Source organism: Gopherus flavomarginatus, chromosome 4 (assembly GCF_025201925.1).
Source record: "Gopherus flavomarginatus isolate rGopFla2 chromosome 4, rGopFla2.mat.asm, whole genome shotgun sequence".
NCBI lineage: Eukaryota > Metazoa > Chordata > Testudines > Testudinidae > Gopherus > Gopherus flavomarginatus.
The window spans coordinates 45555637-45583204 of NC_066620.1; the positions used below are offsets into that span (position 1 = coordinate 45555637).

At 44.8% G+C, this 27568-nt stretch overlaps 2 protein-coding genes across 7 annotated transcripts in view; one reads left to right on the forward strand and one right to left on the reverse strand.

Annotated features, from left to right (window-relative positions):
• Positions 1-27568, forward strand: part of HHAT (hedgehog acyltransferase) — a 349307-nt gene that overhangs the window by 318347 nt on the left and 3392 nt on the right. The window contains exon 12 of one of the 6 annotated variants that reach the window (XM_050951881.1): positions 23942-24245. The exons of the other annotated variants lie outside the window; for them this stretch is intronic. Within the exon in view, the coding sequence (XP_050807838.1) occupies positions 23942-24012 (71 nt within the window). The 3' untranslated portion in view covers positions 24013-24245. Of the gene's footprint in view, positions 1-23941; positions 24246-27568 lie in introns of those variants that run through there. 6 annotated transcript variants of the gene reach the window in all.
• The window catches only part of LPGAT1 (lysophosphatidylglycerol acyltransferase 1), a 947911-nt gene continuing 945621 nt past the window's right edge, over positions 25279-27568 (reverse strand). Inside the window, exon 11 of the transcript XR_007774158.1 lies at positions 25279-25385. The gene's annotated coding sequence lies outside the window, so the exon portion shown is untranslated. The remainder of the gene's footprint in view (positions 25386-27568) is intronic.

The window sequence follows — 27568 nt, forward strand, 5'->3', positions numbered from 1 at the left end:
CTCCATTTTAATGTGGTGTTTTATCTGGGAATTTTACATGAAGCTCCAGTGTTATTCTGGTTACTGTATGCAGAGGGGGAAATGGGAACTCCATGATATTAACACAAAGGTGTTTCATACACAGGACTTCTATGATAAGTTACGGTTGATATAACACTACAGTAGTTGGTGGTGAATGATGGAGTTTGTCACAATATCTGTCTCAGCATAAATACTGATTTTAGATAATAGGCAGTGAGGAATTGTCAGCACAAGTGAACTGCTAAAATATCCAAGGGATGTTGCTACACCTCTACCCTGATATAATACGGTCCTATATAACGCGAATTTGGATATAATGCAGTAAAGCAGCGCTCTGGGAGATGGGACTGCTTTACCGTGTTGTATCCGAATTCGTGTTACCGCAAGCAGTTCCTCTGCGCCCACGTTACTTGCTGCAGCCCTCCCCAGGCCCCCCCCCGCCCCAGCTTACCTCTGTACCGCCTCCTCCCACGAGTGCGCTGCAGCTCCACTTCTCCCCCCTCCCTCCTAGGCTTGCCGCACCAATCAACTGTTTGGCATGGCAAGCCTGGGAGGGAGGGAGGGAGGGAGGGAGAAGTGGAGCTGCCACCACTTGTGGGAGGAGGCGGAGGCAAAGCAGAGGTGAGCTGGGGCAAGGGGGCTGCAGTAAGTAAGGGGGAGCGCAGAGGAACTACTCCCCACTCAGGCTCATCTCTGCCTCCTCCCCTGAGCGTGTGGTTGCTGCTCCGCTTCTCCTATTTCTCCTAAAATCATATTTTATACTATAAATCAAGTTGCTTTGTTCTCATATTTCAACACATAACTAATGAATAAAGGCTTTTGTCTCAGATGTTTTAATCAGTGAGCTGTAATGCCATCATCAACAAATTACCTTTAAAAGGGAGAACTACACAAAAATGAGGAAGCTAGTTAAACAGAAATGTAAAGCAACAGTCAGAAGAGTGATATGCCATCAAGCTGCATGGAAACTTTTTAAAAATGCTAGAATAGAGGCTCAAATTAAATGTATACCTCCCAAATTAAAAAAAAAACAGTAAGAGGACCAAAAATGCAACCATGGATAAACAGAGTAAAAAAGGCGTTTTGAAGCAAAAAAAAGGCATCATTTAAAAATTGGAAGTCAGATCCTACTGAGGAAAATAGAAAGGACCATGAAGTCTGGCAGGTCAAGTATAAAAGTATAATTAGGAAGACCAAAAAAGAATTTGAAGAGCAACTAGCAAAAGACTCAAAAACTAACAGCAAAAGTTTTTTTTAAGTACATCAGAAGCAGGAAGCCTGTCAAACAAGCAGTGAGGACGCTGGTTGATTGAGGTGCCAAGTGAGCACTCAAGGAAGACAAGGACATAACAGAGAAGCTAAATGAATTCCTTGCATCGGTCTTCACCTTAGAGGATCTGAGGGAGATTCCGACACCTGAAACATTCTTTTTTGTTGACAAATCTGAAGAACTGTCACAGATTGAGGTATCAGTAGAGGCGGTTCTCAGAACAAATTTTTCAATCAAACAATAATAAGTCACCAGGGCCAGATGGTATTCACCCAAGAGATCTGAAGGAACTCAAATATGAAATTACAGAATTGTGGTATGTAATCTATCACTTCAATCAGCTTCTGTAGCAGATGACTGGAGTATAACTAACGTGATGCCAGCTTTTAAAAAAAGGCTCCGGAGGTGACCAAGGCAATTATAGGCCGGTAAACCTAACTTCACGGCCAGGGAAATTGTAGAAACTGTAGTAAAGAACAGAATTACAGACACATAAATGAATATGATTTGTTGGGGAAGAGTCAACACAGCTTTCTAAAGGGAAATTATGCCTCACTGATCTATTAGAATACTTTGAGGGGGTCAACAAACATATAGACAAGGGTGATCCAGTGGCTATAGTGTACTTGGACTTTCAGAAAGACTTTGGCAAGATCCCTTGTCAAAGGCTCTTAAGCAAACTAAGAAGTCATGGGATAAGAGAGAAGGTCCTCTCATGGATCAGTAACTGGTTAAAAGACAGGAAACAAAGAGTAGGAATAAATGGTCAGTTTTCAGAATGGAGAGAGGTAAATAGGGATGCCCTCCAGGGTTCTGTACTGGGACCTGTGCTGTTCAACATATTCATAAATGATCCGGACAAAGGAGTAAACAATGAAGTGGCAAAGTTAGCTGATGATACAAAATTACTCAAGATAGTTAAGTCCAAAGCTGACTTTGAAGAGCTACGAATAGATCTCACAAAACAGGATGACCGAGCAACAAAATGGCAGATGAAATTCAATGTTGATAAATGCAAAGTAATGCATATTGTTAAACATAAACCCAACTCTGCATATAAAATGCTGGGGTCTAAATTAGCTGTTACCACTCAAGAAAGAGATCTTGCAGTCATTGTGGATAGTTCTCTGAAAACATCCACTCAATGTACAGCGGCAGTCAAAAAAGCTAAAAGAATGTTAGGAACCATTAGGAAGGGATAGATAATAAGACTGTGTATATAATAATGCCACTATGTAAATCCATGGTGCACCCACACCTTGAGTACTGCATGCAGTTCTGGACATTAAAAATTGAAAAGGTACAGAGAAGAGCAACAAAAATGATTAAGGGTATAGAACAGCTTCCATCTGAGGAAGGATTAAAAAAACTGGGAGTGTTCAGCTTGGAAAAGAGCTATGAGATGAGATCTATAAAATCATGGATGGTGTGGAGAAATGAATAAGGAGTTATTTGCCCCTTCACATAACACAAGGACTGGGGGTCACACAATAAAATTAATAGGCAGTAGGTTTAAAACAAACAAAGGGAAGCACTTTTTCACACAACACACAGTCAATTTGTGGAACTCATTGCCAGGGGATGCTGTGAAGGCCAAAACTATAACTGGATTCAAAAAAGAATTAGATAAGTTCATGAAGGATAGGTCCATCAATGGCTATTAGCCAGGATGGTCAAGGATGCAACCCCATGATCTGTGTGTCCCTAAGCCTCTGACTGCCAGATGCTGGGACTGGATGATGAGATGGATCACTTGATAACTGTCTTGTTCTGTTCATTCACTTTGAAGCATCTGGCATTGGCCAGTGTCAGAAGACAGGATGTTGGGCTAGGTGGAGCATTTGTCTTGCCTAATATGGCCATTCTTATCTGTTTACAAGTAAGTAGTGCCTTAAATTCTTGATGTTTATAAGTGTTGTTTTTCCACATTTAAGTAGGTTATGCAGATTATATATATGGACTTATAACCATACACTTGTTCCACAGTATGCCATTGCTCTGAGATGTTATATTTTCATAGCAAAACCATTCATCAAAAGGATAGATCGTTTGGCTTGTTTACAGCTGAATGAATATTTGGCAAAACAGTTGTGAATGGTACTTTTCTGAAATGTGACTGTAGTAAAAATAGCATTATGGGGTTCTATGTTTACAATGCTTCATTGATTCCATATCAAATTTCTATATTTTTCAGCTAAAAAGATTTGTTTTCCTGACCTTCAGACTTGCAAATTAATTTTTTTTAACCAGAAGCTTACTCTGGATTCCTTCCCTTTTGCCCATGCATCATCACCAAGCCAAATTCTAACCCCTTTTATACTCATACAAAGGTCCAGATTCTATAATATTGATCCAGATTCTGACCGTGCACTGGTTTAACTCCTTTGATTTCAGCTGAGTTACTCCAGATTTACACTAGTAAGAGTGAGATCAGAATCATGTTGATTATCTACAGTTTCATGCTTTCCGAGTTAAATTATTTATTGGCTCAGTTGGTGGCATCTCTTACCACTGTAAGCAAAATAATTATAAATTTCTTGCTTTTCATAGGAAATCTGAAGTCAAAATTTTAATGCAGCTTTAAAATGGACCAGTTAAAAGGATAGAAAGTGAGGAAAAGTAAAGAGTCCCGCAACAACTTGGCTACATTGCACAAACTTACTATTTTCTATTCCTGTTTTTCTGCTTAAATGTGGAGTTTAGTATATTAGAGGCATATCATTCAGTCATTTTAAGCACAAATCCCCATTGATTTCAATGGACTGTTCTGCTTCAGAACAGTGGTTATGTCACTTCAGCCCATTAGGGCATGGCATGCTTCAGAACAGTGGCATGCCATGTCCTAATGGGCTGAAGTGACATAAACACAAATTCTGATAAAGTCAATGGCAGCTGCAAGTGCTCAGTACTTTGAAAGTCAGCCCTATTAGTGTCTTATTACAAAATACATAGTGGTAAACATATAGGATGAGTTGCCATTAAAAAAATAACAAAAAGAAAGTTCTAAGCTAATACCACCAGTGTGTTCTTTGGTTTAGCCGCATATTTAGATTGTAAGTTTCTCTGGGTAGAGGCCATTTCTTCCTTTATGTCTTGTATGGGGCCAAGTACTCAGTTGGTGCTCAGCAGCTAGACCACAACAGCAACAACCTTGCTCTCAGAGTCTTCGTTCTTGTGTTTGGTGGTTGTTGCTGTCCAACCCCAGTATGGCACTGAGCCAGTATTTTTCCATTGAATACTTAAATTGTTCTGTAGGAAAAGTGAATTCACTAAAAGAGAATTTCACTGTGATTGATTTTCAGGAAAATAATTACAATACGAGGCTGGTTATTTCTTCTGTGTGTTCAGTAACTCCCAGTTGTGCAGACATGGAATTGACTCAGCTAGTGAAAGTGTAGCGCTGTTCAGTTACCATTTGAGAGCTGCACAGTATGCCAGTCTGTGTGCTCTGACGGGCTATTAACTGCACACTGATCTCGGGACTGTGTACATGTTGTGTACAGTGTACACAGGCTGATATACTGCCTCCCTTGGAATTTCCCCTCCATGGGCACGTCACAAAATGAACATTTCCAGTGCTCATTTTCCCCCCAGTTAAATAAAGGGAACAGCATTTCAGCCCACTTATCAAAGTGACACCCGGTAAAAACTTCTGTTATAAACGGTTTCCCTGAATTTATCTTTGTGTCACCGAGTTCAGAATCAAGTCGAAGGTCTTTGAAACATTTAATCATTGGACTTTTCAGTATGATGATTCCTCAAGGGCACTTCCTGTTAACTCAGCCTTAGCGTTCATTTAGGCAAGGTATGGCTTTCATATTGCCTTACAAACAGGCCAGCTTCAGGCTGTCATCTAAATAGCTAATGAAAAGCTTCATACTTTTGTAATCAGGTAGTTGGGGAAGGGCCGGGGGTAGGGGAGGGAGGGAGGGAGGAGCAAAGACGAAAGGTAAGACATACCCTTCCTCATGTCCACAACCCACCAAAAAGAAAAAGAAAAAAAAAGGAAGAGTTTTACTTTCTCATGTTGTGATCTGACAGCCATTCCCTCTCCTTTGTCTCCTCCTTACATCTTACGCTTTTTGCAGTTTTCATTTCACACTATTTGAAAGATGGGCCAATTTGTGCCTTTAAGACCTTGTCTGGACTAGCACTTCTCCCACCTCTGCAACACAAGACATTTTTATCACCATGCCATCTAACTCAAAACGTGGGTAGATCACATGGCAGTATAAATCCTGGAATCCAGTTTACACTAGCACTCCTGCTATCAATGGTGTAGCTACATCAGAGCTAAACCAGATCTGAAAATGTCTAATGTGTATATATGATATAGGACTGACTGGGGTTGGAGTGGTGCAGGGAGCTGAGCCCAGTGCAAAAGACCCTGGGGCACCAGACCTGCTCCATGAGCAGGTGGAGATTGGCTCTGTCTCCTCCCCCCATTCCTCTGGAGCAATATGTGCCCTAGGCATGCATAGAAGGAATAACCTCTGTCTTGATTTTCATGCTCCACAAGTTTTTTTTTGGTCCCATTCCACAGATCAGCAGCAGTGTTGCAAAAGCTGTCCATGTCCCTGAAGCTATGTCTGTTAGGCAATGGGCGAACTGGAGATACCACCAGTCTTTCCACCCTCTCAGGGGTTTGGCTGGCTAAAGAACTGCCATCTTTCCAGGGATTGGTGGAGGGAACAGTGTGGGTGGCTGGAAAGGGTGCATATAATAGCTGTTGTGGCAGGGGGAATGGCCACAACAGGCTGATAGTTTGAGCTATGAACTGGGGGACAGGCCCAGGGAGCAGTCTGAGCATGTTCCCCATTCCGCCTCCCCTCCCACCCCGTGTACCTGCTGTGCTTGATGATCAACCAGAGCCCAATGGGAAGGAAACCCTTCTCCTGGGAGACTGACAGGGCGAAGGGTGGGGGAGCGGCACTGGAACTGTGTGTTTGCTGACAAAACTGATTATTTATTACTGATAACAGCATTGGAGTGATTTCTGGGTGACTTCCTGCCTTCCCAAAGGCTGAAGGAGGAGCCTCCACCCAGAGCAAAGAGTTGAGGGGTTTGAAACTAACCATCAGCAAGAAGAGCCTCTTCTACATCTCAATTTAGGACCTTTTTCCAACTGAATATTCCTTTTAACCTAATTCACTTCCCTTCACCTTCTCCCTGTGGCCAGAACATCACTGTAGCTATCTTGGAAAAAGTGTTAGAAGTTGATCATTTTAATATGCACAGTTTTAGTGTCTTCCTTTCTCTGTGTGGCCTTTAGGGCTCTTGGAGCATTTTCAGGTAGCAAGTTACATTCAAGCGAGATCTTCTGCAGCAGCCAGTTTTCCATGTCTCAGTTATCACCAGCAGGGGCTTGTTCAGTGACATGACTTTTTGGGTACACAACTCAACCTGAAGTGCACAATAAAATGTATATTAATAATAAAATACCAGCAGAAAAGAGAGAGATGATTGCCCACAGAGATTAATGTGGATCAGGTTAGCCATTAATTAAAAAAAGCATTGCTGCAGGACTCGGGCAGACGTTGGTAAAGTGCCCCATTAAGAAGCATTAATACACTTGTAGTTTTACATTTAAGACCCGGAGATTGGAAATTTCAATTTCCAACCTCAATAAAACCAAACACATTAAAGTTTTGTTTGATCTTACGAGCACAGTAGTAAAAGTGACATGCCACCAGAGCCGAGATTGTGCAGAGCTATACAGAGTTCTCATATGCTCATTTTTTTAAGGGCCTGTCTAACACAGACATAAAGAACAGAGGCCAAAGTCAGGAGGGAGTCTGCATAAGTGGTGTTAGGTGTACCCTCCTCTGACTAAAACTCTGTCTACATGACACACCATCGAGCACACTCCAGTACAAATACACCTCTACCTTGATATAACACTGTCCTTGAGAGCCAAAAAATCTTACCGCGTTATAGGTGAAACCGTGTTATATTGAACTTGCTTTGATCCACCGGGGTGCTCAGCCCCACCCGCGCAGAGCACTGCTTTACTGCATTGTATCCAAATTTGTGTTATATCGAGTGGCGTTATATCGAAGTAGTGGTGTAATTAACAACAACGACATAGGCACTACTACAATAATAATAATTCATTGCAAAAATTCAGAAAGGGGGAATCCTACCAGCCCAAGGTTTCTAACCAGCTTCTGTAGGCAAGATACAGTTCACTGGGCTGCAGCTGGATAAACTCTGGAGTGGATTAGTAATTGTCTTGGCTGGAGTCAGTACTTTAAGCCTGATTTACATCAATGCCAAATTTCAGTCCAGACCAAGCAAAACATTGAGAGGTGATGTAGAGGGTGGACAGGTATAAATGGTACGTTGTTAAGTGGTTGGGAATGGGGGTGGTTATATGCCTAGTTAGGTCCTGTCTCCTGTAAAGTAATTCACACTGATGGAACTACATCAAGGTAATTACTGTGGTTTAAACTCTTAATGTAGATGCAGAACAGTAGTGCAGATAGGAAGAATGTCTTATTTGAGGGCATAACAGGACTACCAGTGCCAATGTCCTTAATGTAGAAAGGGCCTAACTCAACATATACTACATACAGGTTTGAATGCTGTGTTTTTCCTCATACTATGTTCACTGAAAACGTGCCACTGATGCTGAGCTTTTTGTAAGGACATCAGTAATGGTAGAAACAAGGAAAAGACACTTGACCTAACATGCTGGTTTCTGTTTGCTTTTTATCCTGTTTGATGTATTAACTCCTCACAGCTCTCTCTGATCTTCTCATCAACAAATTCACGTTGCACTCCTTAAATCTGCCTTCAGGGACATGCTGTTCAGTAACCTGCCACCTGTGTAAAGTTTTGTTTATGGTTAAACTTGAATATGCTTCACAGCAGGGATTTGATCCCAGGTCTCTCATATCTGAGCTGAGTGCCCTAATCAGCAGGATGGATAGACAGACAGACACCCACCCTTTCTCCTTTCTTCCCACCTCACCTGGGTGATCTTTTGTGACAGGTATCAGGTCTTAGGCATGCTCAGAGCATGCCTATGGGAGTGGGTCCCATTGGTGAAAATCTTGCTTCGATTTGAGCTAAGGCTCTGAGCAGTTCATTAGCTGTGGGGCTGAATCAGGTGGGTTTGTGTAGGCCAACTGGTGGAAACTTAGGGGACTTAGGTGGCAGCTGAGCAAGAATTTTAAGGAGGTCAGTGGCAATTAGGTGCCTAACTGCCTCTTTAGGTACCTCAGTACCATTATGAATTGGGCACTAAGTGCCTAAGTATTTTTAAACTTATTTAGGCACTGAGATCCCATTGATTTCAATGGGAGTTAGATGCCTATATGCTTTTGAAAATCTTGACCTCAGGCTCCTATGTCACGTAAGCACTTTTGAAAATTTTACCCTAGATTTCATTTCTTGCACACCCTAGTTTCTTAGGCCCAGATCTACAAAGACACTTACATTCCAGTTTTGGCTCCACTGCAATTCACAAAACACCCACCAAACAAACCCCCTTGGCACCTAAACTCACTCAACACCTAAGTTTTCAGTGTAAAAGTTCCCTAGGTACCTATGTTTCTGCCCCTGGGCATGTGCACTTCTGCCTCGCTATCAGCACCCTAAGCAATTCATAAACCAGAGAAAGATAATATTTGTTCATCAAAGTCGCATGTTCGGCCTGATCTAGTAAGTGTGCTCAGAGGCTGCCTACTGGCTTGGGTCCCATTTAGAATCCAACCAGAGGAGGTCCCACCAGTGCTCACTTTATCACTTTTAGCCCAGTGGCTAGAGCACTCCCCTGGGATGTGGGAGACCCAGGTTCAATTCCTCTCTCTTCTTTGGAGGGAGAGAAAGGATTGAACGGGGGGTCGCCTGTGTCTCAAGAGGGTGCTGTAACCGCTGAGCTATGAGTTGTCCCAATGAGGGGAGCTCCTTCAGTCTCTCTTGTTGAAGTTGTTTCACTGTGGATAAATGAGAGTTATTGGATCAGAGAGACTGAGTCTCCATCCTCGCAGATGGGGGTGCCCTAAACACTAGACTACAGAGTCGTTCTCATACTCTCTCTCTCTCAACAATGAAACAGTCATTGGGCCAGAGACAGAGAGCAAGCGCAAGCAGCATCTTAGGCACCTATGCCATCAGACTCTGGACAGCAGGTGTGATAGGATGGATCACAGAAACCCACCTGGGAGCTGCCACCGGATGTGCCAAGACTATCTCTGCTCCTGTTTTCCCTGCCAGCTCAGGACTCCAGCACCCTGTCTTGCTGAGCCAGACACTCCTGTCTGCTCCAACAAAGACCCAGAGCCTGAATTGCCTGCCCCAAAGCTGCAGGTTTACCTGAAAACAGGTAAAGTGTGCTTGTCTTTAGCACTCAGATGCCCAACTCCCAGTGAGGTCTAAACCCAAATAAATCCGTTTTACCCTGTATAAAGCTTATGCAGGGTAAACTCATAAATTGTTCGCCCTCTATAACACTGATAGAGAGATATGCATACTTGTTTGCTCCCCCAGGTTTAATACATGCTCTGAGTTAATTAATAAGTAAAAAATTATTTTATTAAATACAGAAAGTAGGATTTAAGTGGTTCCAAGTAGTAACAGACAGAACAAAGTAAGTCACCCAGCAAAATAAAATAAAATGCACAAATCTATGTCTGATCAAACTGAATATAGATAATCTCACCAGTTCCAGAATGCTAACTTTTACAGACTAATCTCCTTTTAGCCTGGGTCCAGCAATCATTCACACCTCCTGTAGTTACTGTCTTTTGTTCTAATTTCCTTCAAGTGTCCTCGGGGGATGGAGAGGCTCCTTCTTTAGCCAACTAAAGACCAAATGGAGGGTCTCCCATGGGTTTAAATAGACTTTCTCTGGTGGGTGGTGACCCCTCTCCTCACTCCTATGCAAAGTCCAGCTCCAAGATGGAGTTCTGGAGTCACCTGGGCAAGTCACATGTCCATGCATGATTCACAGTCTTTACAGGCAGAAGCCATTGTCCACATGTTATCTTATATGTCTCCAGGAAGACTTCTTATGTGGATTGGAGCATTCCAAGATGCATTGTTCCCCAAGTGCTTCCTGATCGGTTACTTAACCTTGTGAATTCCTTCCTAAAGAAGCTGACCAAATGCCTTACAAAGCTTACTTAGAAATCAAGCAAGTATACAGCCAATATTCTTAACCTCAAGTACAAAATGATATATGTGTACAAATAGGGTGAATAGATATAGTAGACCATGACCTTTACAGAGATAGGTTACATGACATATGTAACAAAACTCTATTCCAGTTATATCATACATACATTTATAAGCACACCCCCCAAAGCCTTATGGGGTACACTGTCACAGCAGGCTCCTGTTTGTAGATCGCTAAGCAGAGATAGGTGCCTCTCTGAACCCTAGACTTAGGCATCTATCTCTGAAAGAGGCAGGGCTCCGGACACACCCTTTCATTGGTATCTCCCATTGGCTAGGTTGGGCAACTCCTCTCATAGTGTGCTGGCTTTTGTAGATCACATTCTTAGGTGCCTCATCTCTCCCCATTCAGCGAACAGGTATCCCACCCTTAGTTTTTAGACCCATTCCTCTCATATCCCTGTGATATGCTGAGTGCATTGTGATGTGCTTAGGGTCCTCATTTCCAATTGATTGACTTCAGCTGAGGGATTTGAGCCCTTCATCTTCATCACTGTAGAGGGTGAGGTGACCTGAAAGAGATTATTTGAAGTGAGATGATGGGGGTTTGGCCAGCCTTTTGGGAGCAGAGACTGAATCCAAGCTCTGCTTGAAGGATGGCACCCTCCTTTACTTACTGGAATCAAATCCAAAGTATGTTGCATAGGTTGCTTTGAAGGTGCATGCCCCTATCTTGTCCTTTGATAGAAAGAAGCATTTCATAAGGAAAGATGGGAAGTACAGAGGCAGAAGCTCCTCTGACAGTTATTGCTGTTGGAATTAGTTGTGTCGGCTTTGCGATGATCGGGTAACAAGCACAGGCCCCTGGTTAGTAATTCTAGAGGTCTCTAGTGCATAACACATAATCAACACACATGATGGAGTTTGAAACCAATAAGCTCATCGGACATCAGATTAGCACTGCATAACAGAGCCATTTCTCTTGCGTAATTGGTTTCTGATTGGAGAGACCATTGAAAGGGGGTGGGTTGAGTGCTACACATTCCAAGTACAACAGGCTGATGAACCGCCCTAGAATTTCTGCACAAAATGTATCATATTTTTTATCACTTTACCGAGAAGTTTGTTTCTGACTTGATGCACAGTATATACCCGCCCTAGTACAGAACTTTCTCTTGATTCTGCAAGCCTTTATCAGGCAAGTATTCCTTACTAACAAGAGCAGTCCAGTTGACTTCAACAAGATGAGTCGTGCAGGTAAAGGTTGCAGAATTAAGTCCTTCAGTTACAGACAGTATAGATTAATGTAGTACTCATCTTTTCTATTTTGTTGTGCAAAGATGATGAAAATATGATGCAGCCATCAAAATGGAGTCCTCCAGTCAAAAATCAAATGACTAAAGGCTATTGTAACACATAGGTAAAAGCAGGGTGAACTAAGGTTGCATGGGCAACCTCATCTCTGCTATTTCTTAACTATTCAGTGGTTGACTTTGCAGCCTTAATAAGGTAGTTTTTTGTATGTTATTTTATATATAGATGCAGATATACAATGTGTGTGTGCTTCTGAATGGATAACTGGAAAAGGTTATACAGAGAATGACATTTTGTGTCTGAAGATTTTCTGTTTTTCTCTGACCAACACCTTATGCAGCTTTTAGGGGGGGGAAGAATGATGGGCAGAAATAAGTCTTTTGAAATATCTTTGGAGGTGAGGTCAGGATGAAAGAGAAAAAAGAGTTCAGGGAATATGACTTGCAATGCTAAAGTAAGAGGACAAAGTCCTTTTAGAATTTAGATCAAGTACATCATTATGTTTTGGCAGCCTGGGTTTGCAACAGTGTTTTAAGCAAGGCAAAGGCACCCTTGAAATGACTCGAGTGGCTCATACTTCCTTTTATTTGATTACAGAAGTTACATGATGACACATAGGTCATCAGTGTAAAATTAATCCAGAGATGACATCATTCCAGCTTGACTGTCAAGCCTTTTTTTTCCCTTCACATAAATTTGTCCTTACTGGGAACTCAGAAGAACCCAAGTACTCATTTATTGCTGGATTTGTAATACATTTTAATTGAAAGGAAGGAAGGAAGCATTTGAAGTCGTTAGAGAAGAGGAGTGGAAGTCTGGAATATCTGCATGCTATTCCTGGCTCTGCCACTGATTTGAAGAGACTAGTGGGATTTTTAAAAACTCTTAAGTGCCTAACTCCCATAGATTTTAGGAATTGGGTCCCAGAATTGTTGTGCTCAGCATTGCAAAGTTTACCTAATTTGGAAGACTAAATCTCATTTTCAAAAGAGATTTAGGCACTTAGGACTCTAAATCCCATCAGTTGTCAGTGGGATTTTGTCTCCTAAGTGCCTTTTGAAAATTATATTTCTGCTCCTAAATCAGTTAGGCATTGCAGCACCAAGTGTAGCAACACCTAAATACCTTTAAAAATCTGGATGCCTACGTGCTTTTGAAAATCTGCTAGATCCCTATTTTATCTTTATGCACACAGAATATAAGAATGGCCATACCAATGGTCCATCTAGCCCAGTATCCTGCCTTCTGACAGTGTCCAAAGCCAGTTTCAAAGGGAATGAACAGAATGGGACAATTATCAAGTGATCCAGCCGCCGTCATCCAGTTCCAGCATCTGGCAGCCAGAGCCTAGGGACACACAGAGCCTAGGGTTGCATCCTTCACCATCTTGGCCAATAGCCATTGCTGGACCTATCCTCCATGAATTTACCTGATTCTTTTTTGAAGCCACTTATAGTTTTGGCTCTCACAACATCCCCTGGCAATGAGTTCCACAGGTTGATTGTGTGTTGTGTGAAAAAGTACTTTTGTTTGTTTTAAACCTCCTGCTTATTAATTTCATTGGGTGACCCCTAGTCTGGTGTTATGTGAAAAAGAAAGTAACTATTCCTTATTCATTTTGTTCACACCATCCATGATTATATAGACTTGTATCATATCCCCGCTTAGGTGTCTTTTTTGAAGCTGAACAGTCCCAGTCTTTTTAATCTCTCCTCATATGGAAGCTGTTCCATATCGTTAATCGTTTTTGTTGCCTTTCTCTGTACCTTTTCCATTTCAAAAAAATCTTTTTTCAGATGGGGTGACCAGAACTGCACACAGTATTAAAGGTGTGAGCATACTGTGGATTTATGTAGTGGCATTATGATATGTACAGAGTTATTAGTTATCCCTTTCCTAATGATACCTAACATTCGTTTAGCTTTTTTGACTGCCACTGCACATTGAGTGGATTTTTTCAGAGAACTATCTACAGTGACTCCAAGATCTCTTTCTTGAGTGGTAACAGCTAATTTACGCTCCATCATTTTGTATGTATAGTTGGGTTTATGTTTAACAATATGCATTACTGTGCATTTATCAAAATTGAATTTCATCTGCCATTTTGTTGCCCAGTCACCTCGTTTTGTGAGATCTCTTCGTAGCTCTTCAAAGTCAGCTTTGGACTTAACTATCTTGAGTAATTTTGTATCATCAGCTAACTTTGCCACCTCCCTGTTTACCCCTTTTTCTAGATCATTTATGAATATGTTGAACAGCACCATCCCAGTACAGACCCTTGGGGGACACCGCTATTAACCTCTCTCCATTCTGAAAATTGACCTTTCATTCCTAGCCTTTGTTTCCTGTCTTTTAACCAGTTACTGATCCACGAGAGGACCTTCCTTCTTATCCTTCACTGCTTAGTTTGCTTAAGAGCCTTTGGCGAGGGATCTTGTCAAAGGCTTTCTGAAAGTTTAAGTACACTATAGCCACTGGATCACCCTTATCCATATGCTTGTTGACGCCTAAATATCTTTAAAAATCTGAGTCTTATGGCTTGATCCAATGCCCATTGAAGTCAAGTCTTTCCACTGACTTCAGTGTGCGTTCCCCATCAGTTAATTGGAGGGATAACAATACCTTTGTAGCACACTTTGAGGTCATTGAATGAAAGGTGCTACCTTCTGTAGGTGCAAAGAATGTTACTGAAGGTCCTGCATTCTGAAAGTCCCATTTCCTGCCATCCATAGAATATGCACAGTACTGTACAAGTTGTAACTGCAGCTTCTCTAAAGATGTTCAAATAAATATGGGCCCAAGTTTTGAACTCTTCAGAAGAATCCTTCCCTGTCCCTCTCAGTCTCTGTGTCTCATTGTCATCCAGGTGGTTATCTTGGCTAACCTCTCTTTTTCATTGGTAGCTAAATTGCTATTGGCAGGACATTTTCTAATTAGAACACAAGAATTTTAATTGTTTTGATTATGTTGTGCTAAATGATGTAACTCAATTCCAACCAGAAATCTAGAGCAATAATCCTAGACTGCAGTAGATATGATATACAATTTAAACCGATTAACATTTAAATTCTAGCTCAGATTTTATGTTTAGACATCTGAAAGGAGACTCCATCATTCGAGATAGACGAGGCAATTTACCAAACTGTGCTTTCAGGTTACAGCTTGTAAAAAAGATTGTAGGGACAAATTGCAGCATTTAAATAGATTTAAAACTTGAGTCTGATTCACCCCTGCTTTACTCCAGCTCTGTGTTGTTTAACTGAATTGGTCCAATGAAGTTACAGTGCCACAGGGCTGGAGTAGAGGAAAGGTGAATCGGGTCCGTTATTTAGTTCATATGAAGGATTTTCCAATGCCCTATTCAATCAGAGAGATTCATGGGTAGAGAAGCAAAGTGGAAATACTATTGGCCGGACACTACCAGATTTTCCCACTGTAACTCCATTGAGTTATACCAGTGTAAGTGGGATCAGAATCGGGTGCCATATCTGTTTAAAGTGAGACCAGTAAAGAAATGGTAAAATTGCTAGAGACCAAATTTGCTAAAGTAAAATTCTGACTAGAATCTGCAGCTAAACGTCTTCATACGAGGACTCAATGGTCCCCCTCCTGTTGTTTCTATTTAGGAATATAGATTTTATCAAAATCACTTCATAAAGAATTGTTAAGGTTGGGATTCCATTTTTAAAACCTTACAAACATATTCTCTTGTGAGATTTCACTAAATCAGCCAGACAATTGAGGGACTGGGGAGTGTGTATGACTGGAAACACAATGACTTTAGTTTTCAAATGCAGAAAATAGTCCCCTGCGTAGCAGTCAGATCTTTCTTTTTGACTCTGAGGTGGCACAAGGGGCAGGGAGGGAAGAGAAAAGGAGTGAGTAGAACTGACTACAGAAAAGTCACAAAACTCAGGTCAGGAGAGGGAGGGAGGAGCTTGTAGTTAGGAAGAGGATACTTATCAGAAAAGAGCAAGAAGGAGGAAAGAGTGTACTAGAAACGAGAGCTGTAAAGACGATGCAGTTTCTCATTGAAAGTGAGAGTGTGAACAGAGCTCCAGAGTTTTACCAATGCATTATGAACTGCTCCAAGCAAGTTTTCATTGTGGTGGTCTAAACAACTCAGGCCCATCAGCGCTAGTTCTTGTATCAGTAAAGCTTCGCCACTGCTGAGATAAGGTACAGGTATGTCTAGTTTGGATGTATTCTGAACCAGGAGGAGGGTTGCTGAGTCCCATCATGAAGATTTGACCCAAAAGGCTGGTTCAGGGAAGGATTTTAGATTTTCACCAGCCACGTTGTATTCTCAGGCTCCACTCCTGCAAACATCTATGCACATGCTTAACCTTATGCAGGTGAACAATCCCCCTGATGTCAAGAGGACTGCTCATGCATAAAATCAAGCACATGTATAAATGTTTGCAGGACTAGCACCTACCACCATCTTTTACTCCTCAGTATTCCCTAATGTGGATTCTTCTTCGAGTGCTTGCTCATGTTGGTTCCATGCTAGGTGTGCGCACGCTGCATGCGCCCTTGCTGGAGATTTTTCCCTTGGTAGTGTCCGTAGGGCTGGCTCTAGCATCTCCTGGAGGCCTGCACTCATGCACCAGTATAAGGGGCGCCACTGACCCTGCACCCTTCCAGTTCCTTCTTACCGCCTATGACAGTTGCTGGAACAGTCTTCCTTTCTTTGTGTTTGCAAGCCTTCTTTAGTGATTTACCGGACTGTATTTTTGTAAATATGGTTAGTTAGTTTGTTAGTTGGTGTTAGATAGTCCACTTAAGGGACCTTGTCCCAGGGTTAGGGCATGCCCTGATCCCCAGGTTTCAAACCGTGCGCTACCTGTAGTAAGCCCATTGCCAGTGAACAGTCCCCACTCCAGCTGCCTAAAGGGCCTTGCGGAGGCTCACATCAGGGACAAATGCAGACTTAAGGCCAGGCACCCAAAAGGACAGGGATATCAGATTGAAAGCCCTGCTGATGGAAGCCACACTCAGACTGGCCTCTGAGCCAAGTAGGTCAGACTCAGGGCCAAGTACATTGGCTTCAGGATGAAGTGCCTCTCTGAACTGTGCCCCCCTTAGCACCATTCCCCATCTCCAGCGACAGGGAAACAGCAGGAGGGCAAGAGCGAGATGCAACCCATGTCGGGCCATTCACACTCCCCACAGAGACATATGGCTGTGGCGATGACTCCACTTCTGGCATCTAGCCCAACTCGAGACCCACCCCACATGCCAAAGAATAGCCGGGGCCCAGTGCAATTGAGAGTTCCCTCCACACCGGAAGCCTTTCAGGCAGCGAGGAACCTTATGGCCCTACAGGTGCCTCCCACACCCCGGGACCGACCACCCTCCTCCCTAGATCCTCTGAGGGCACTGGTATTGAAAGGGAAGCCCACTATGGGACTTTCGCAGTGGTCCCCCAACCCAGCACCGGTCTCCATTGCTGTGCTAATCTACGGCCTCAAGACAATGATCCCCAGTGGGCCGGCACCAGTCACTCATACCCTGGCACCAGTCACCCAAGCCCCAGCACTGGTCATATGAGTCCCGGCACCGGCCACCCAAATCTCTATGCCGCTCACCCAAGCCCTGACAGCAGCCACCTGAGCCATGGCACTATTCTCTTGAGCACTGCCATTGGTCATCTCAGCCTCGACACCAGTCCCAGCACCAATTGCTAGCCTCCCGTAGCTAGTCCCCTGTGCAAAAGAGTTGTCCCTCAACACCACTCCCTGGCTCCCAGCATAGCCGGCAGGAGGGATCAGCAGTGGCTCTGCTGTAGTCATCTTATGAGGAATCCTCATCAGACTTCAAGAGGGATTCAGTTCCCCCTCAAAAGAGGCTCCGTCACCCAGCACATGTAACAGACGTTGGTGCCGGACCATATATGGGCCAATGGCTTCCAGGCCAATGGCCCATGCAGTGGCAGTGCTGGAACCCATCGGGGTTCTCGGCGATGCTAAGGCCGTTCTCTCACCCTCAGTCTGTGGTGATCTCTGAGAGATGGAGTGTGGCTCCTCCCCAGCCAGTCCCAGAGCCAGGCTCAGACTCTGACCATGGTACTGAAACCCTAGCAGTACCTCCCACAGAAATTACCTCAGGGGAGGCAGAGGATTTAGCCCTACCACCACTGGCAGCATCCTCATCATCATCCCCAGACAAGGCATTCACAGGTCCTGCTAACCCCCTGCCTCCAGATTATTTTAGAGCCCTCCAGGAGCTCCTTAAGATGGTCATGACCAGCCTGGGCCTAGAGGCAGAGGAGCTGAAAGAACCCATGGATGCCCTCTTTGATATTCTGGTTGCCGTGGATCCCACCAAGGTGGCTCTGCTGGTGCCTGAGTGGGTGGTTAAGTTCGTAAAAGCACCATGGCAGAACCCTTCCTCTCTGCCCTCAACATCTAAAAGGACAGAAAAGAAATACTATGTTCCTGCCAGTGGATTTGAGTACATGTTCTCAGACCCTCCCCCGGGGTCCTTTGTGGTTTTTTCCACTAATGAGCGGGATAGGCAAGGACGGACAAGTGCCACTCCAAAAAATAAGGAAGCTAAATGCCTGGACCTTTTTGGTAGAAAGGTTTGTCCCATTACAAGCCTTCAACTTCATATTGCAAACCAGCAGGCGCTGTGGGGAGATACAATTTTAACATTTAAAACTCCATGGCCAAATTTAAGGATTCCTTGCCTCAAGAATTGCAGCAGGAATTCAGGGGCATCATGGAGGAAGGAAAGATAATGGCCACAACGTCTCTCCAGGCGACTTTAGATGCTGCAGATTTGGCGGCTGGAACAATGGCATCGGCAGTCGCCATGATTCGTGGTTTGTGATGACAGTCTTTGGGTCTGTCCCAGGAGGTTCAGCAGCTGGTCCAGGAGCTCCCATTTGAGTGAGCCTCATTATTCTTGGACCAGACAGACACCAAACTGCATGGCCTTAAAAACTCCAGGGCTATGCTGTGATCCCTGGGCCTTTATACACCGCCGGCCTCAAGGAAACAATTTAGGCTGCAACGGCCCCCCGCCGGTTCTCAGGACCATCCAGGTACAAGCCCTGCAAGAAAAAAGGGAAAAGTTATAGGCACCATCAGGGTCAGCTGCCTTCCACCTCTGCCCAACAGGGCACTAGCTGTTTCTCGAGTGGAGGCAGATAGGCCTTTTGAAGGCATGCCTGGGGATGGCTTACCAGTCTCCCTCCCAGATAAACAACCTCCATTTGTATTTATGAACTACCTTTTACCATACCTCCGTGCTTAGGGGTCAATTACATTGGACCACTGGGTACTCAGTACCATAGCAGAAGGGTACGCCCTGCAGTTTGTCTCCATCCCTCCAGCACACACCCCTTCCACATCTCTTTTCAGGGACCCTTCCCATGAGCAACTTCTTGTCCAGGAGGTGCAAACCCTGCTACGGGCAGGGACTGTGGAAATAAGCCCTTCCAAGATGAGAAGGGTAGGTTTTTACTCCCGCTATTTTTTTATTCCCCAAGACAAAAGGAGGCCTGCAACCACCTATGTTGCCTCAACACTATGCCATCACCCAACAGGCCACAGATGATGCCAATTTCAGGAAAGCTGTGTTACATTTGGTATGCCCCAGAACTCCAAGCCCATCTCTGATGATACTGCTTGTGAGTCGCTTAGCATGGAATTGACAGGATTACCTACCTTTTGTAACTGGTGTTCTTCAAGATGTGTTGCTCATCTCCATTCCATTACCCCCCCTCATACCCTGCCATTGGAGTTGACAGCAAGAAGGAATTGGAAAGGCGCAGAGCCAGCAGTGCCCCTTCTACCAGTGCATGAGTGCGGGCCCTGGCCCTATGGATACCACTGGGGAAAAATCTCTGGTAATGGGACACGCAGCACACACACACTTAGCATGGCATGGAAATGAGCAACACATCTCAAAGAACAGTTACGAAAAGTAGGTAACCATTTTTTCTTCACCTGTTGGATTTTTTCTCTTTAGTTACAAATCTTAACAGAACTCTTGACATTACAAAGTGCCTTCTTGAGATGTATGGGACCACAACAGAGCCAAGGATGCATGCTCTACTTATTTTTGTATTAGTTAGTGCTGAAGCAAAGGTAACTTTTCTTGGGTTTTACCAGCAACTTTGAAAGGTGGATATCATATCCTGTGTCCCTTGGTTTCTGTTTCCTAAGGTTTAAAATCTGTTGAGTTATTATGGACTTTTTTGTTTTGTTTTTGAAGATGTTTATTTTGTATTCACTAAAATTGTAGGTGCAGATGCTGAAATAAAGACACTGCTCAAAAGGCCTTTCGCTTGTTCCAGGCTACTCACCATATTTAAATTGTATACCTACAAAATTCTCTTAGACACACCCAGGTAAATTCAGAGTGACTACAGGGACTGGAATGCAATTACTCTGGATTTATATGGATGTAAATGGAAGCAGAATGTGGCTCCTTTTGTTTCTATATTTTATATCTATAGTGGAAACATCTCATCATAAAGGGCTTTTCCCCAGTAACAACTTCCACTGTAGGCTAAGTTATATTGTAACAAGGGAGAGCCCACAGGACAAGAGATCCCCTCCACTTCACTAGATTGATGATGGCTCCTGTAGCCTGATTTGGGGTGAGTTAGTAGGGTTGGTGTAATTTATCCACTTAATTTAATTTTATTTGATTAATTAATTTTAATTAATAATATTAATAATAATTATTGGATATTAATTAGTATGGGTTTGGCTTGCCAATATATTTGATCAGAAGATAAAGTTCGTCCTGAATCAGGCTTCACAGAGTTTATAAAAGGAACTTCGGGGTATATGACAGGAGCTTACACTGAGACAGATATAGTCATAAAGACCTTTTTATTAAAATTAATGAAACAATAAGTAAATGTTAAAACAGTTCAAGATCACAAAGTTACAAAATATCACAGTTCTTTAAGATATAGATTTATGATTTATGCAAACTTGAATACTCACTTTAGTGTAGCAGCGCCCCTTGAGCGGTTTCACACCTCTGGCAAAGGAAGTTATTTTAAGATGGTTTGCATTCTGATTTTAACTCTCTATATATACTAAATGCTAAAACTAAAATGAAATATGAGGGAAATTAAATCCCTTTTTACTTACTGTTTTGAAAAGAAATAATACTACAGCCTATTAATAGTTAATAGCCATCATAGATGGGTAGCATCGATATGTAGATGAGGGTGGAGGCAATATAGAGTAGACAGGAGCAGACAGATGGGTGTATTGCCTCCCTGATGGTGAGCTGTCTCACCTTTTTATGGAGCAAATTTTATCTTTTCCCCACGGAAATGTTAGGGTACTCTTGCCTCATAGCTTAACATTTATGTGCGTATGATTGACAGGTACGTATGCATTTGTGGTGTACTTGTTAGATTTGTGGGCAAAAATCCCCTTTTTCCACCCTTTACTGTTATTGGTTCAGTTAAAGGTCTCCAGACATCTGCGTAGGTATTTTGTCTTATTATCACTTTTCTGAGTAAGGGTCCCAAAATGTGCTGAAGTTGCCTTAGCGTCATACAGGATGTTTGACCTGTAGGTTTCTTGCATTACAGCTATTGTTTTATGAATTTATAAGCCTATTACATCAAATACTTAAATTTATCAAAAAGACATTTTATGCAGACCAGCAGATTAATCCTCAGGGCTACACTCCTACATTTGCAGGGAGCACTAGAGGTATGTGTGTATGGGTTGGCAGGGTGCGTGCGCATACAGTTGGGAAGGCCATAGCTTCACTCTCAGTATTGAGCAGCTGAAGCAAGACTCATTCCTCTTCTCTCCACCCTCATCTCCTCCATCACTGTGAGCCAGAAATTCTTCTTTACCCTTTCCTTCTCCATGGTAATTGCATTTTCTTTTCTCTTCCCGCCTCCCCCCCCCCCCCGCCTCAGCCCTGAACCTCTCAATCCCAGCCTGGAGCACACTCCTGTACCCCAAACCCCCCATTCACAGACCCACCTCAGAGCCCACACCCTCAGCTGGAGCCTAACCCTTCCCCCGCCTCACTCCAACCCCCCTGCACCAGACCAGAGCCTTCTCCCACACCCTGAACCCCTCATTTCTGGCCCCACCCCAGAACCCACACCCACAGCCCAGAGCCCCCTCCCATACTCTGAACCCCTCAGCTCCACCTCCCAGCCCAGAGCCCCCTCCTGCAACCCAAACCTCTCATCCCTGGCCCCACCCTAGAGCCCTCACCCCAACCCTCTGCAGCAGCCCAGTGAAAATGAGCAAGTGAGTGAGGGTAGGGAGAGCGAGCAACAAAGGAAGGGGAGATGGAGTGAGCGGGGGTGGGGCATGGGTGTGGCTTCAGAGGAGGCGTGGGGCAAGAGTGTTCAGTTTTGTGCTAGTAGAACAGTGGTCCCCAACCTATTTGTGGCCAGTAGCACATTCATGTTTTCAGAAGAGTGTGGCGAGCGCCAACAGTTTTTCAAGGCTAATTTTGTATTTGTACATTAAATCATACAAAAAATATCATATTTAATATAACATAATATATGAATCCAGAGAGAAGCCGAAGACAAACTGCGAGGACAGAGAACACCAGCACCCGCAGCCTGCAGCCCCGGAGTTCTTTGTCCCCAGCAGACGCAGGGCTGCGGCTTCTCGCTGGCTTACGCCACGGCTCCGCACCTGCCAGGGACCGAGAACACCGGCGCCCACAGCCTGTAGCCCTGGAGTTCTCTGTCCCTGGCAGGTGCAGGGCTGTGGGCTTCTCTCTGGCTTAAGCCACAGGCCTGCGCCTGCCAGGGATCGAGAACACTGGCGCCCACAGCCTGTAGCCCTGGAGTTCTCTGTCCCCGGCAGGTGCAGGGCAGCGGCTTGTCTCCCCTGCTAGGCACTAGGCAGGCCCCACGCCTGCTGGGAACAGAGAACACCATGCTCGCCGCCTGAATTCTCTGTTTCTGTCAGGTGCTGGGCCACGGCTTCTCTCTCCTGCTAGGCACTAGGCAGGCGCACATAAATGCCCTGGCGGGCACCATGGCACCCAGGGGCACCACGTTGGGGACCACTGGAGTAAAAAGTTGGCAACCCTAAGTGAAAGTCTATTGAAATAAAGTGAAACAATTCAAGACTCACTCCACTTGAACGCAGGTGGAATTTCACTCTAATTAATTTCAGTGTGGTAGCCGTGTTAGTCTGTATCAGCAAAAAGAACAGGAGTACTTGTAGCACCTTAGAGACTAACACATTTACTTGGGCATAAGCTTTTGTGGGCAAAAACCCACTTCCCAAATAAATTTGTTAATCTCTAAGGTGCCACAAGTACTTCTCGTTCTTTTACTATAATTAATGTTCTCTATAAGGTGTTTTCACTACATATCAGTCTATTTTGCCTTTCACTGTGATCATTCTGTAGCCAAAGCCTTATGAATTTAACCTGAGCCTGAGAAGGAGCCAGAATTTACCAACGTACATTGCCAAAGAGCCACAGTAATACATCAGCAACCCCCCATCAGCTGCCCTCCCGCTCCCAGTGCTTCCCACCCACCAGCAGCCCCATCAATCAGCACCTTTCCCTCCCTCCTGCACATCCGGATCAGCTGTTTCCTGGCATTCAGGAGGCTCTGGGGGGGAGGAGTGGGGACAGGGCCTGTGGCAGAGCCAGGGGTTGAGCAGTGAGCACGCCCTTGCACATTGGAAAGTTGGCGCCTGTAGCTCCAGCCCTGTAGTAGGTGCTTATACAAGGAGCCACATATTAACTTCTGAAGAGCCGCATGTGTCTCTGGAGCCACCCTGATGTAGGATATGGTGTACTGTGCTGTGAATATGAGGGTATGTCTACACTACGGGATTATTCCGATTTTACAGAAGCCAGTTTTTTAAAACAGATTGCATAAAGTCGAGTGCAAGCGGCCACACTAAGCACATTAGTTCGGCGGTGTGCATCCATGTACTGAGGCTAGTGTCAATTTCCGGAGCGTTGCACTGTGGGTAGCTATCCCATAGTTCCCGCAGTCTCCCCCGCCCATTGGAATTCTGGGATGAGATCCCAGTGCCTGATGAGGCAAAAAACATTGTTGCGGGTGGTTCTGGGTACAGCTGCACCCCTCCCTCCATACAAGTAGCAGACAACCGTTTCACGCCTTTTTTCCTGGGTGAACTGTGCAGACACCATAGCATGGCAAGCATGGGCCCTGCTCAGCTCAAGACAGCAGTCATGGACGTTGTAAACACCTCGCGCGTTCTCGTGCAGTCTATGCTGAACCAGGACTTGCAAAACCAGGCGAGGAGGCGGCGGCTACAGCAGCGCGGCGAGGAAAGTGATGAGGACGTGGACACAGAATTCTCTCAAACTGCAGGTCCCGGCGCATTGGAGATCGTGCTGGTAATGGGGCAGGTTTTAGCCATTGAACGCCGATTTGGGGCCCGGGAAACAAGCACAGACTGGTGGGACCGCATAGTGTTGCAGGTGTGGGATGATTCCCAGTGGCTGCGAAACTTTCACATGAGTAAGGGCACTTCCATGGAACTTTGTGACTTGCTTTCCCTTGCCCTGAAATGCCAGAATACCAAGATGAGAGCAGCCCTCACAATTGAGAAGCGAGTGGCGATAGCCCTCTGGATGCTTGCAACGCCAGACAGCTACCGGTCAATTGGGAATCAATTTCGAGTGGGCAAATCTACTGTGGGGGCTGCTGTAATGCAAGTAGCCAAAGCAATCATTAAGCTGCTGCTACGAAAGATTGTGACTCTGGGAAATGTGCAGGTCATAGTGGGTGGCTTTGCTGCAATGGGATTCCCTAACTGTGGAGGGGCGAAAAATGGAAACCATATCCCTATCTTGGCACCGGAGCACCAGGGCACCCAGTATATAAACTGTAAGGGGTCCTTTTCCATGGTGCTGCAAGCACTGGTGGATCACAAGGGATGTTTCACCAACATCCACATGGGATGGCCGGGAAGGGTTCATGACGCTCGCGTCTTCAGGAACACTACTCTGTTTAAATGGCTGCAGCAAGGGAATTACTTCCCAGACCAGAAATTAACAGTTGGGGATATTGAAATACCTATAGTTATCCTTGGGGACCCAGCCTACCCCTTAATACCATGGCTCATGAAGCCATACACAGGCAGCCTGGACAGTAGTCAGGAGCTGTTCAACTACAGGCTGAGCAAGTGCAGAATGATGGTAGAATGTGCATTTGGCCATTTAAAGGCGCGCTGGCGCACATTACTGACTTGCTCAGACCTCAGCCAAACCAGTGTCCCCTTTGTTATTGCTGCTTGCTGTGTGCTCCACAATCTCTGTGAGAGTAAGGGGGAGACCTTTATGGTGGGGTGGGAGGCTGAGGCAAATCACCTGTCCGCTGATTACGCGCAGCCAGACACCAGGGCGATTAGAAGAGCATACCAGGAAGCGGTGCACATCAGAGAGGCTTTGAAAAACAGTTTCATCATGGGCCAGGGTACAGTGTGACTATTGTGTTTGTTTCTCCTTGATCACCCCCCCCTATTGACTCATTCCCTGTAAGCCACCCTCCCTCCCCCTTTGACTACCACTTGCTTCCTAAGGAAATAAAGTCACTCTCATTTAAAAATCATGTATTCTTTATTAATTAATTATAAAAAGAGGGAGAGAACTGACAAGGTAGCCCGGGTGGGGTTTGGGAGGAGGATAGGAGGGAAGGAAAAGGCCACTAAAAAAATTTCAAAATATTGACAGCCTTTTGGTTGGACTGTCCACGGGGGTGGAATGGGCGGGTGCACGGAGCCTCCCTCCATGTGTTCTTAGTCGTCTGGTGGGTGAGGAAGCTAAGGAACATGGTGAGGGGGGAGGATGGTTAAGCAGGGGCTGCAGCGGCACTCTGTGATCCTGCTGTCATTCCTGAAGCTCCACCAGATGCCAGAGCATGTCAGTTTGATCACGCAGCAGCCCCAGAGTTGCATCCCGCCACCGCTGATCTTCCTGCCGCCACCTCTGATCTTAAGCATCTCTCCTCTCCTCATGTTCACTGGCATCTTTCCTGTACTTTGATACCACGTCCTTCCACTCATTCAGATGAGCTCTTTCATTGCGGGTCACTTCCATGATTTCCGAGAATATTTCGTCTCACATCTTTTTTTTTCCGCCGCCTTATCTGAGATAGCCTTCGGGACAGAGGAGGGAGACTTGAAAAATTTGCAACTGCAGGAGGGAGGGAAAAAAGGGAGAGAAGTATTTAAAAATATTCATTTTACAGAACAATGGTTATGCTCTTTCAGGGTGAACAATGCTATTCACCTTACATAGCACATGTGATCTCACTACAAGGTTGAATTTTGCATCTTAATATTGAGTGCTTGCGGCTTTGGTGTTAGAGATCACAGACGCAGGTCCGGGCATCAGAATTCGGCTTGCATGTGGCCATGGTAAGCCATTGTCTTTCGGCTTCTGCAGCCTTCATATATCCAGCACCCTCCTTTCCCAAATAGCAAGCAAAGCCCATTGAGTGCTGCTTCTTTCCTGTTAACGTACAGCACCAGAACCCCCTCCATCCAATTCTCTGGGATGATCACTTTATCTCTCCCCCCACCGCGTTGCTGGTATCATGGAAGATCACTGTTAGCCACCCTCCCCCCCCCCCACTGCGTGGCTGGTAGCAGGGAAGATCCCAGCTAGCCAAACGCGAAAAAGCTCAGCGCCAATTACCTCCCCCTCCCCGTGCTTGGCTAAATGCAGGGAAGGATTTCTTTTAAGCCACAGGCAAACAGCCCAACCATCTCTGTCCCCTTAATTAAATTCCCGTATTTCAACCAGGTTACCATGAACGATATCACTCTCCTGAGGATAACACAGTGAGCTAAAGAACGGATGTTGCTTGAATGCCAGCAAACACCGGGACCATACGCAGCTAGGCTTTGTCATGCAATGACACCAGATTACTTGCTACATGCATGGCGTGATCAATTGTCCTACCATGGAGGACGGAATAAGGCTGCCCTGTCCAGAAACCTTCTGCAAAGGCTTTTGGAGTACCTCCAGAAAGCTTCATGGAGATATCCCTGGAGGATTTCCACTCCATCCCCAGACATGTTAACAGACTTTTCCAGTAACTGTACTGGCCGCGAATGCATCCCAAGTGCTCAGGGCAAATTAATGATTAAAAAAATGCTTGCTTTTAAACCATGTTTTATATTTACAAAGGTACACTCACCAGAGGTCCCTTCCATGGCTTCATTGTCTGGGATAGTGGCTTGGGAAGGCTGGGAGGGTACTTCTGTCAGGCTGAGAAAAAGCTTCTGGCTGTTGGGGAGAATGGAGTGCTGTGTGCTCTCTGCAAGCTCGTCCTCCTCATCTTCCCCATCTGCAGAATCCTCAGGCAAGGCTAAGATTACCCCCACCTGCCCTGGACCTTCCATTTGCTTCTTTGGTTTTCTGGTAGGCTTGTCTGAGCTCCTTAACTTTCACACGGCACCGTACTGAGTCCCTGGTGTGGCCTCTCTCCATCATGGCCTTGGAAATTTTTTCAAATGTTTTTTCATTTCGTCTTTTGGAATGGAGTTCTGTTAGCACGGAATCCTCTCCCCATATAGCAGTCAGATCCAGTATCTCCCGTGCAGTCCATGCTGGAGCTCTTTTTCGATTCTCAGACTGTGTAGTTACCTGTGCTGATGAGCTCTGTGTGGTCACCTGTGCTGATCATCTCTCCATGCTGGACAAACAGGAAATGAAATTCAAAAGTTTGCGGGGCTTTTCCTGTCTACCTGGCCAGTGCATCCGACTCCAGATTGCTTTCCAGAGCGGTCACAATGGTGCACTGTGGGATAGCGCCCAGAGGCCAATATCGTGGAATTGCGGCCACACTAACCCTATTGCAAAATGGCAATACCGATTTCAGCG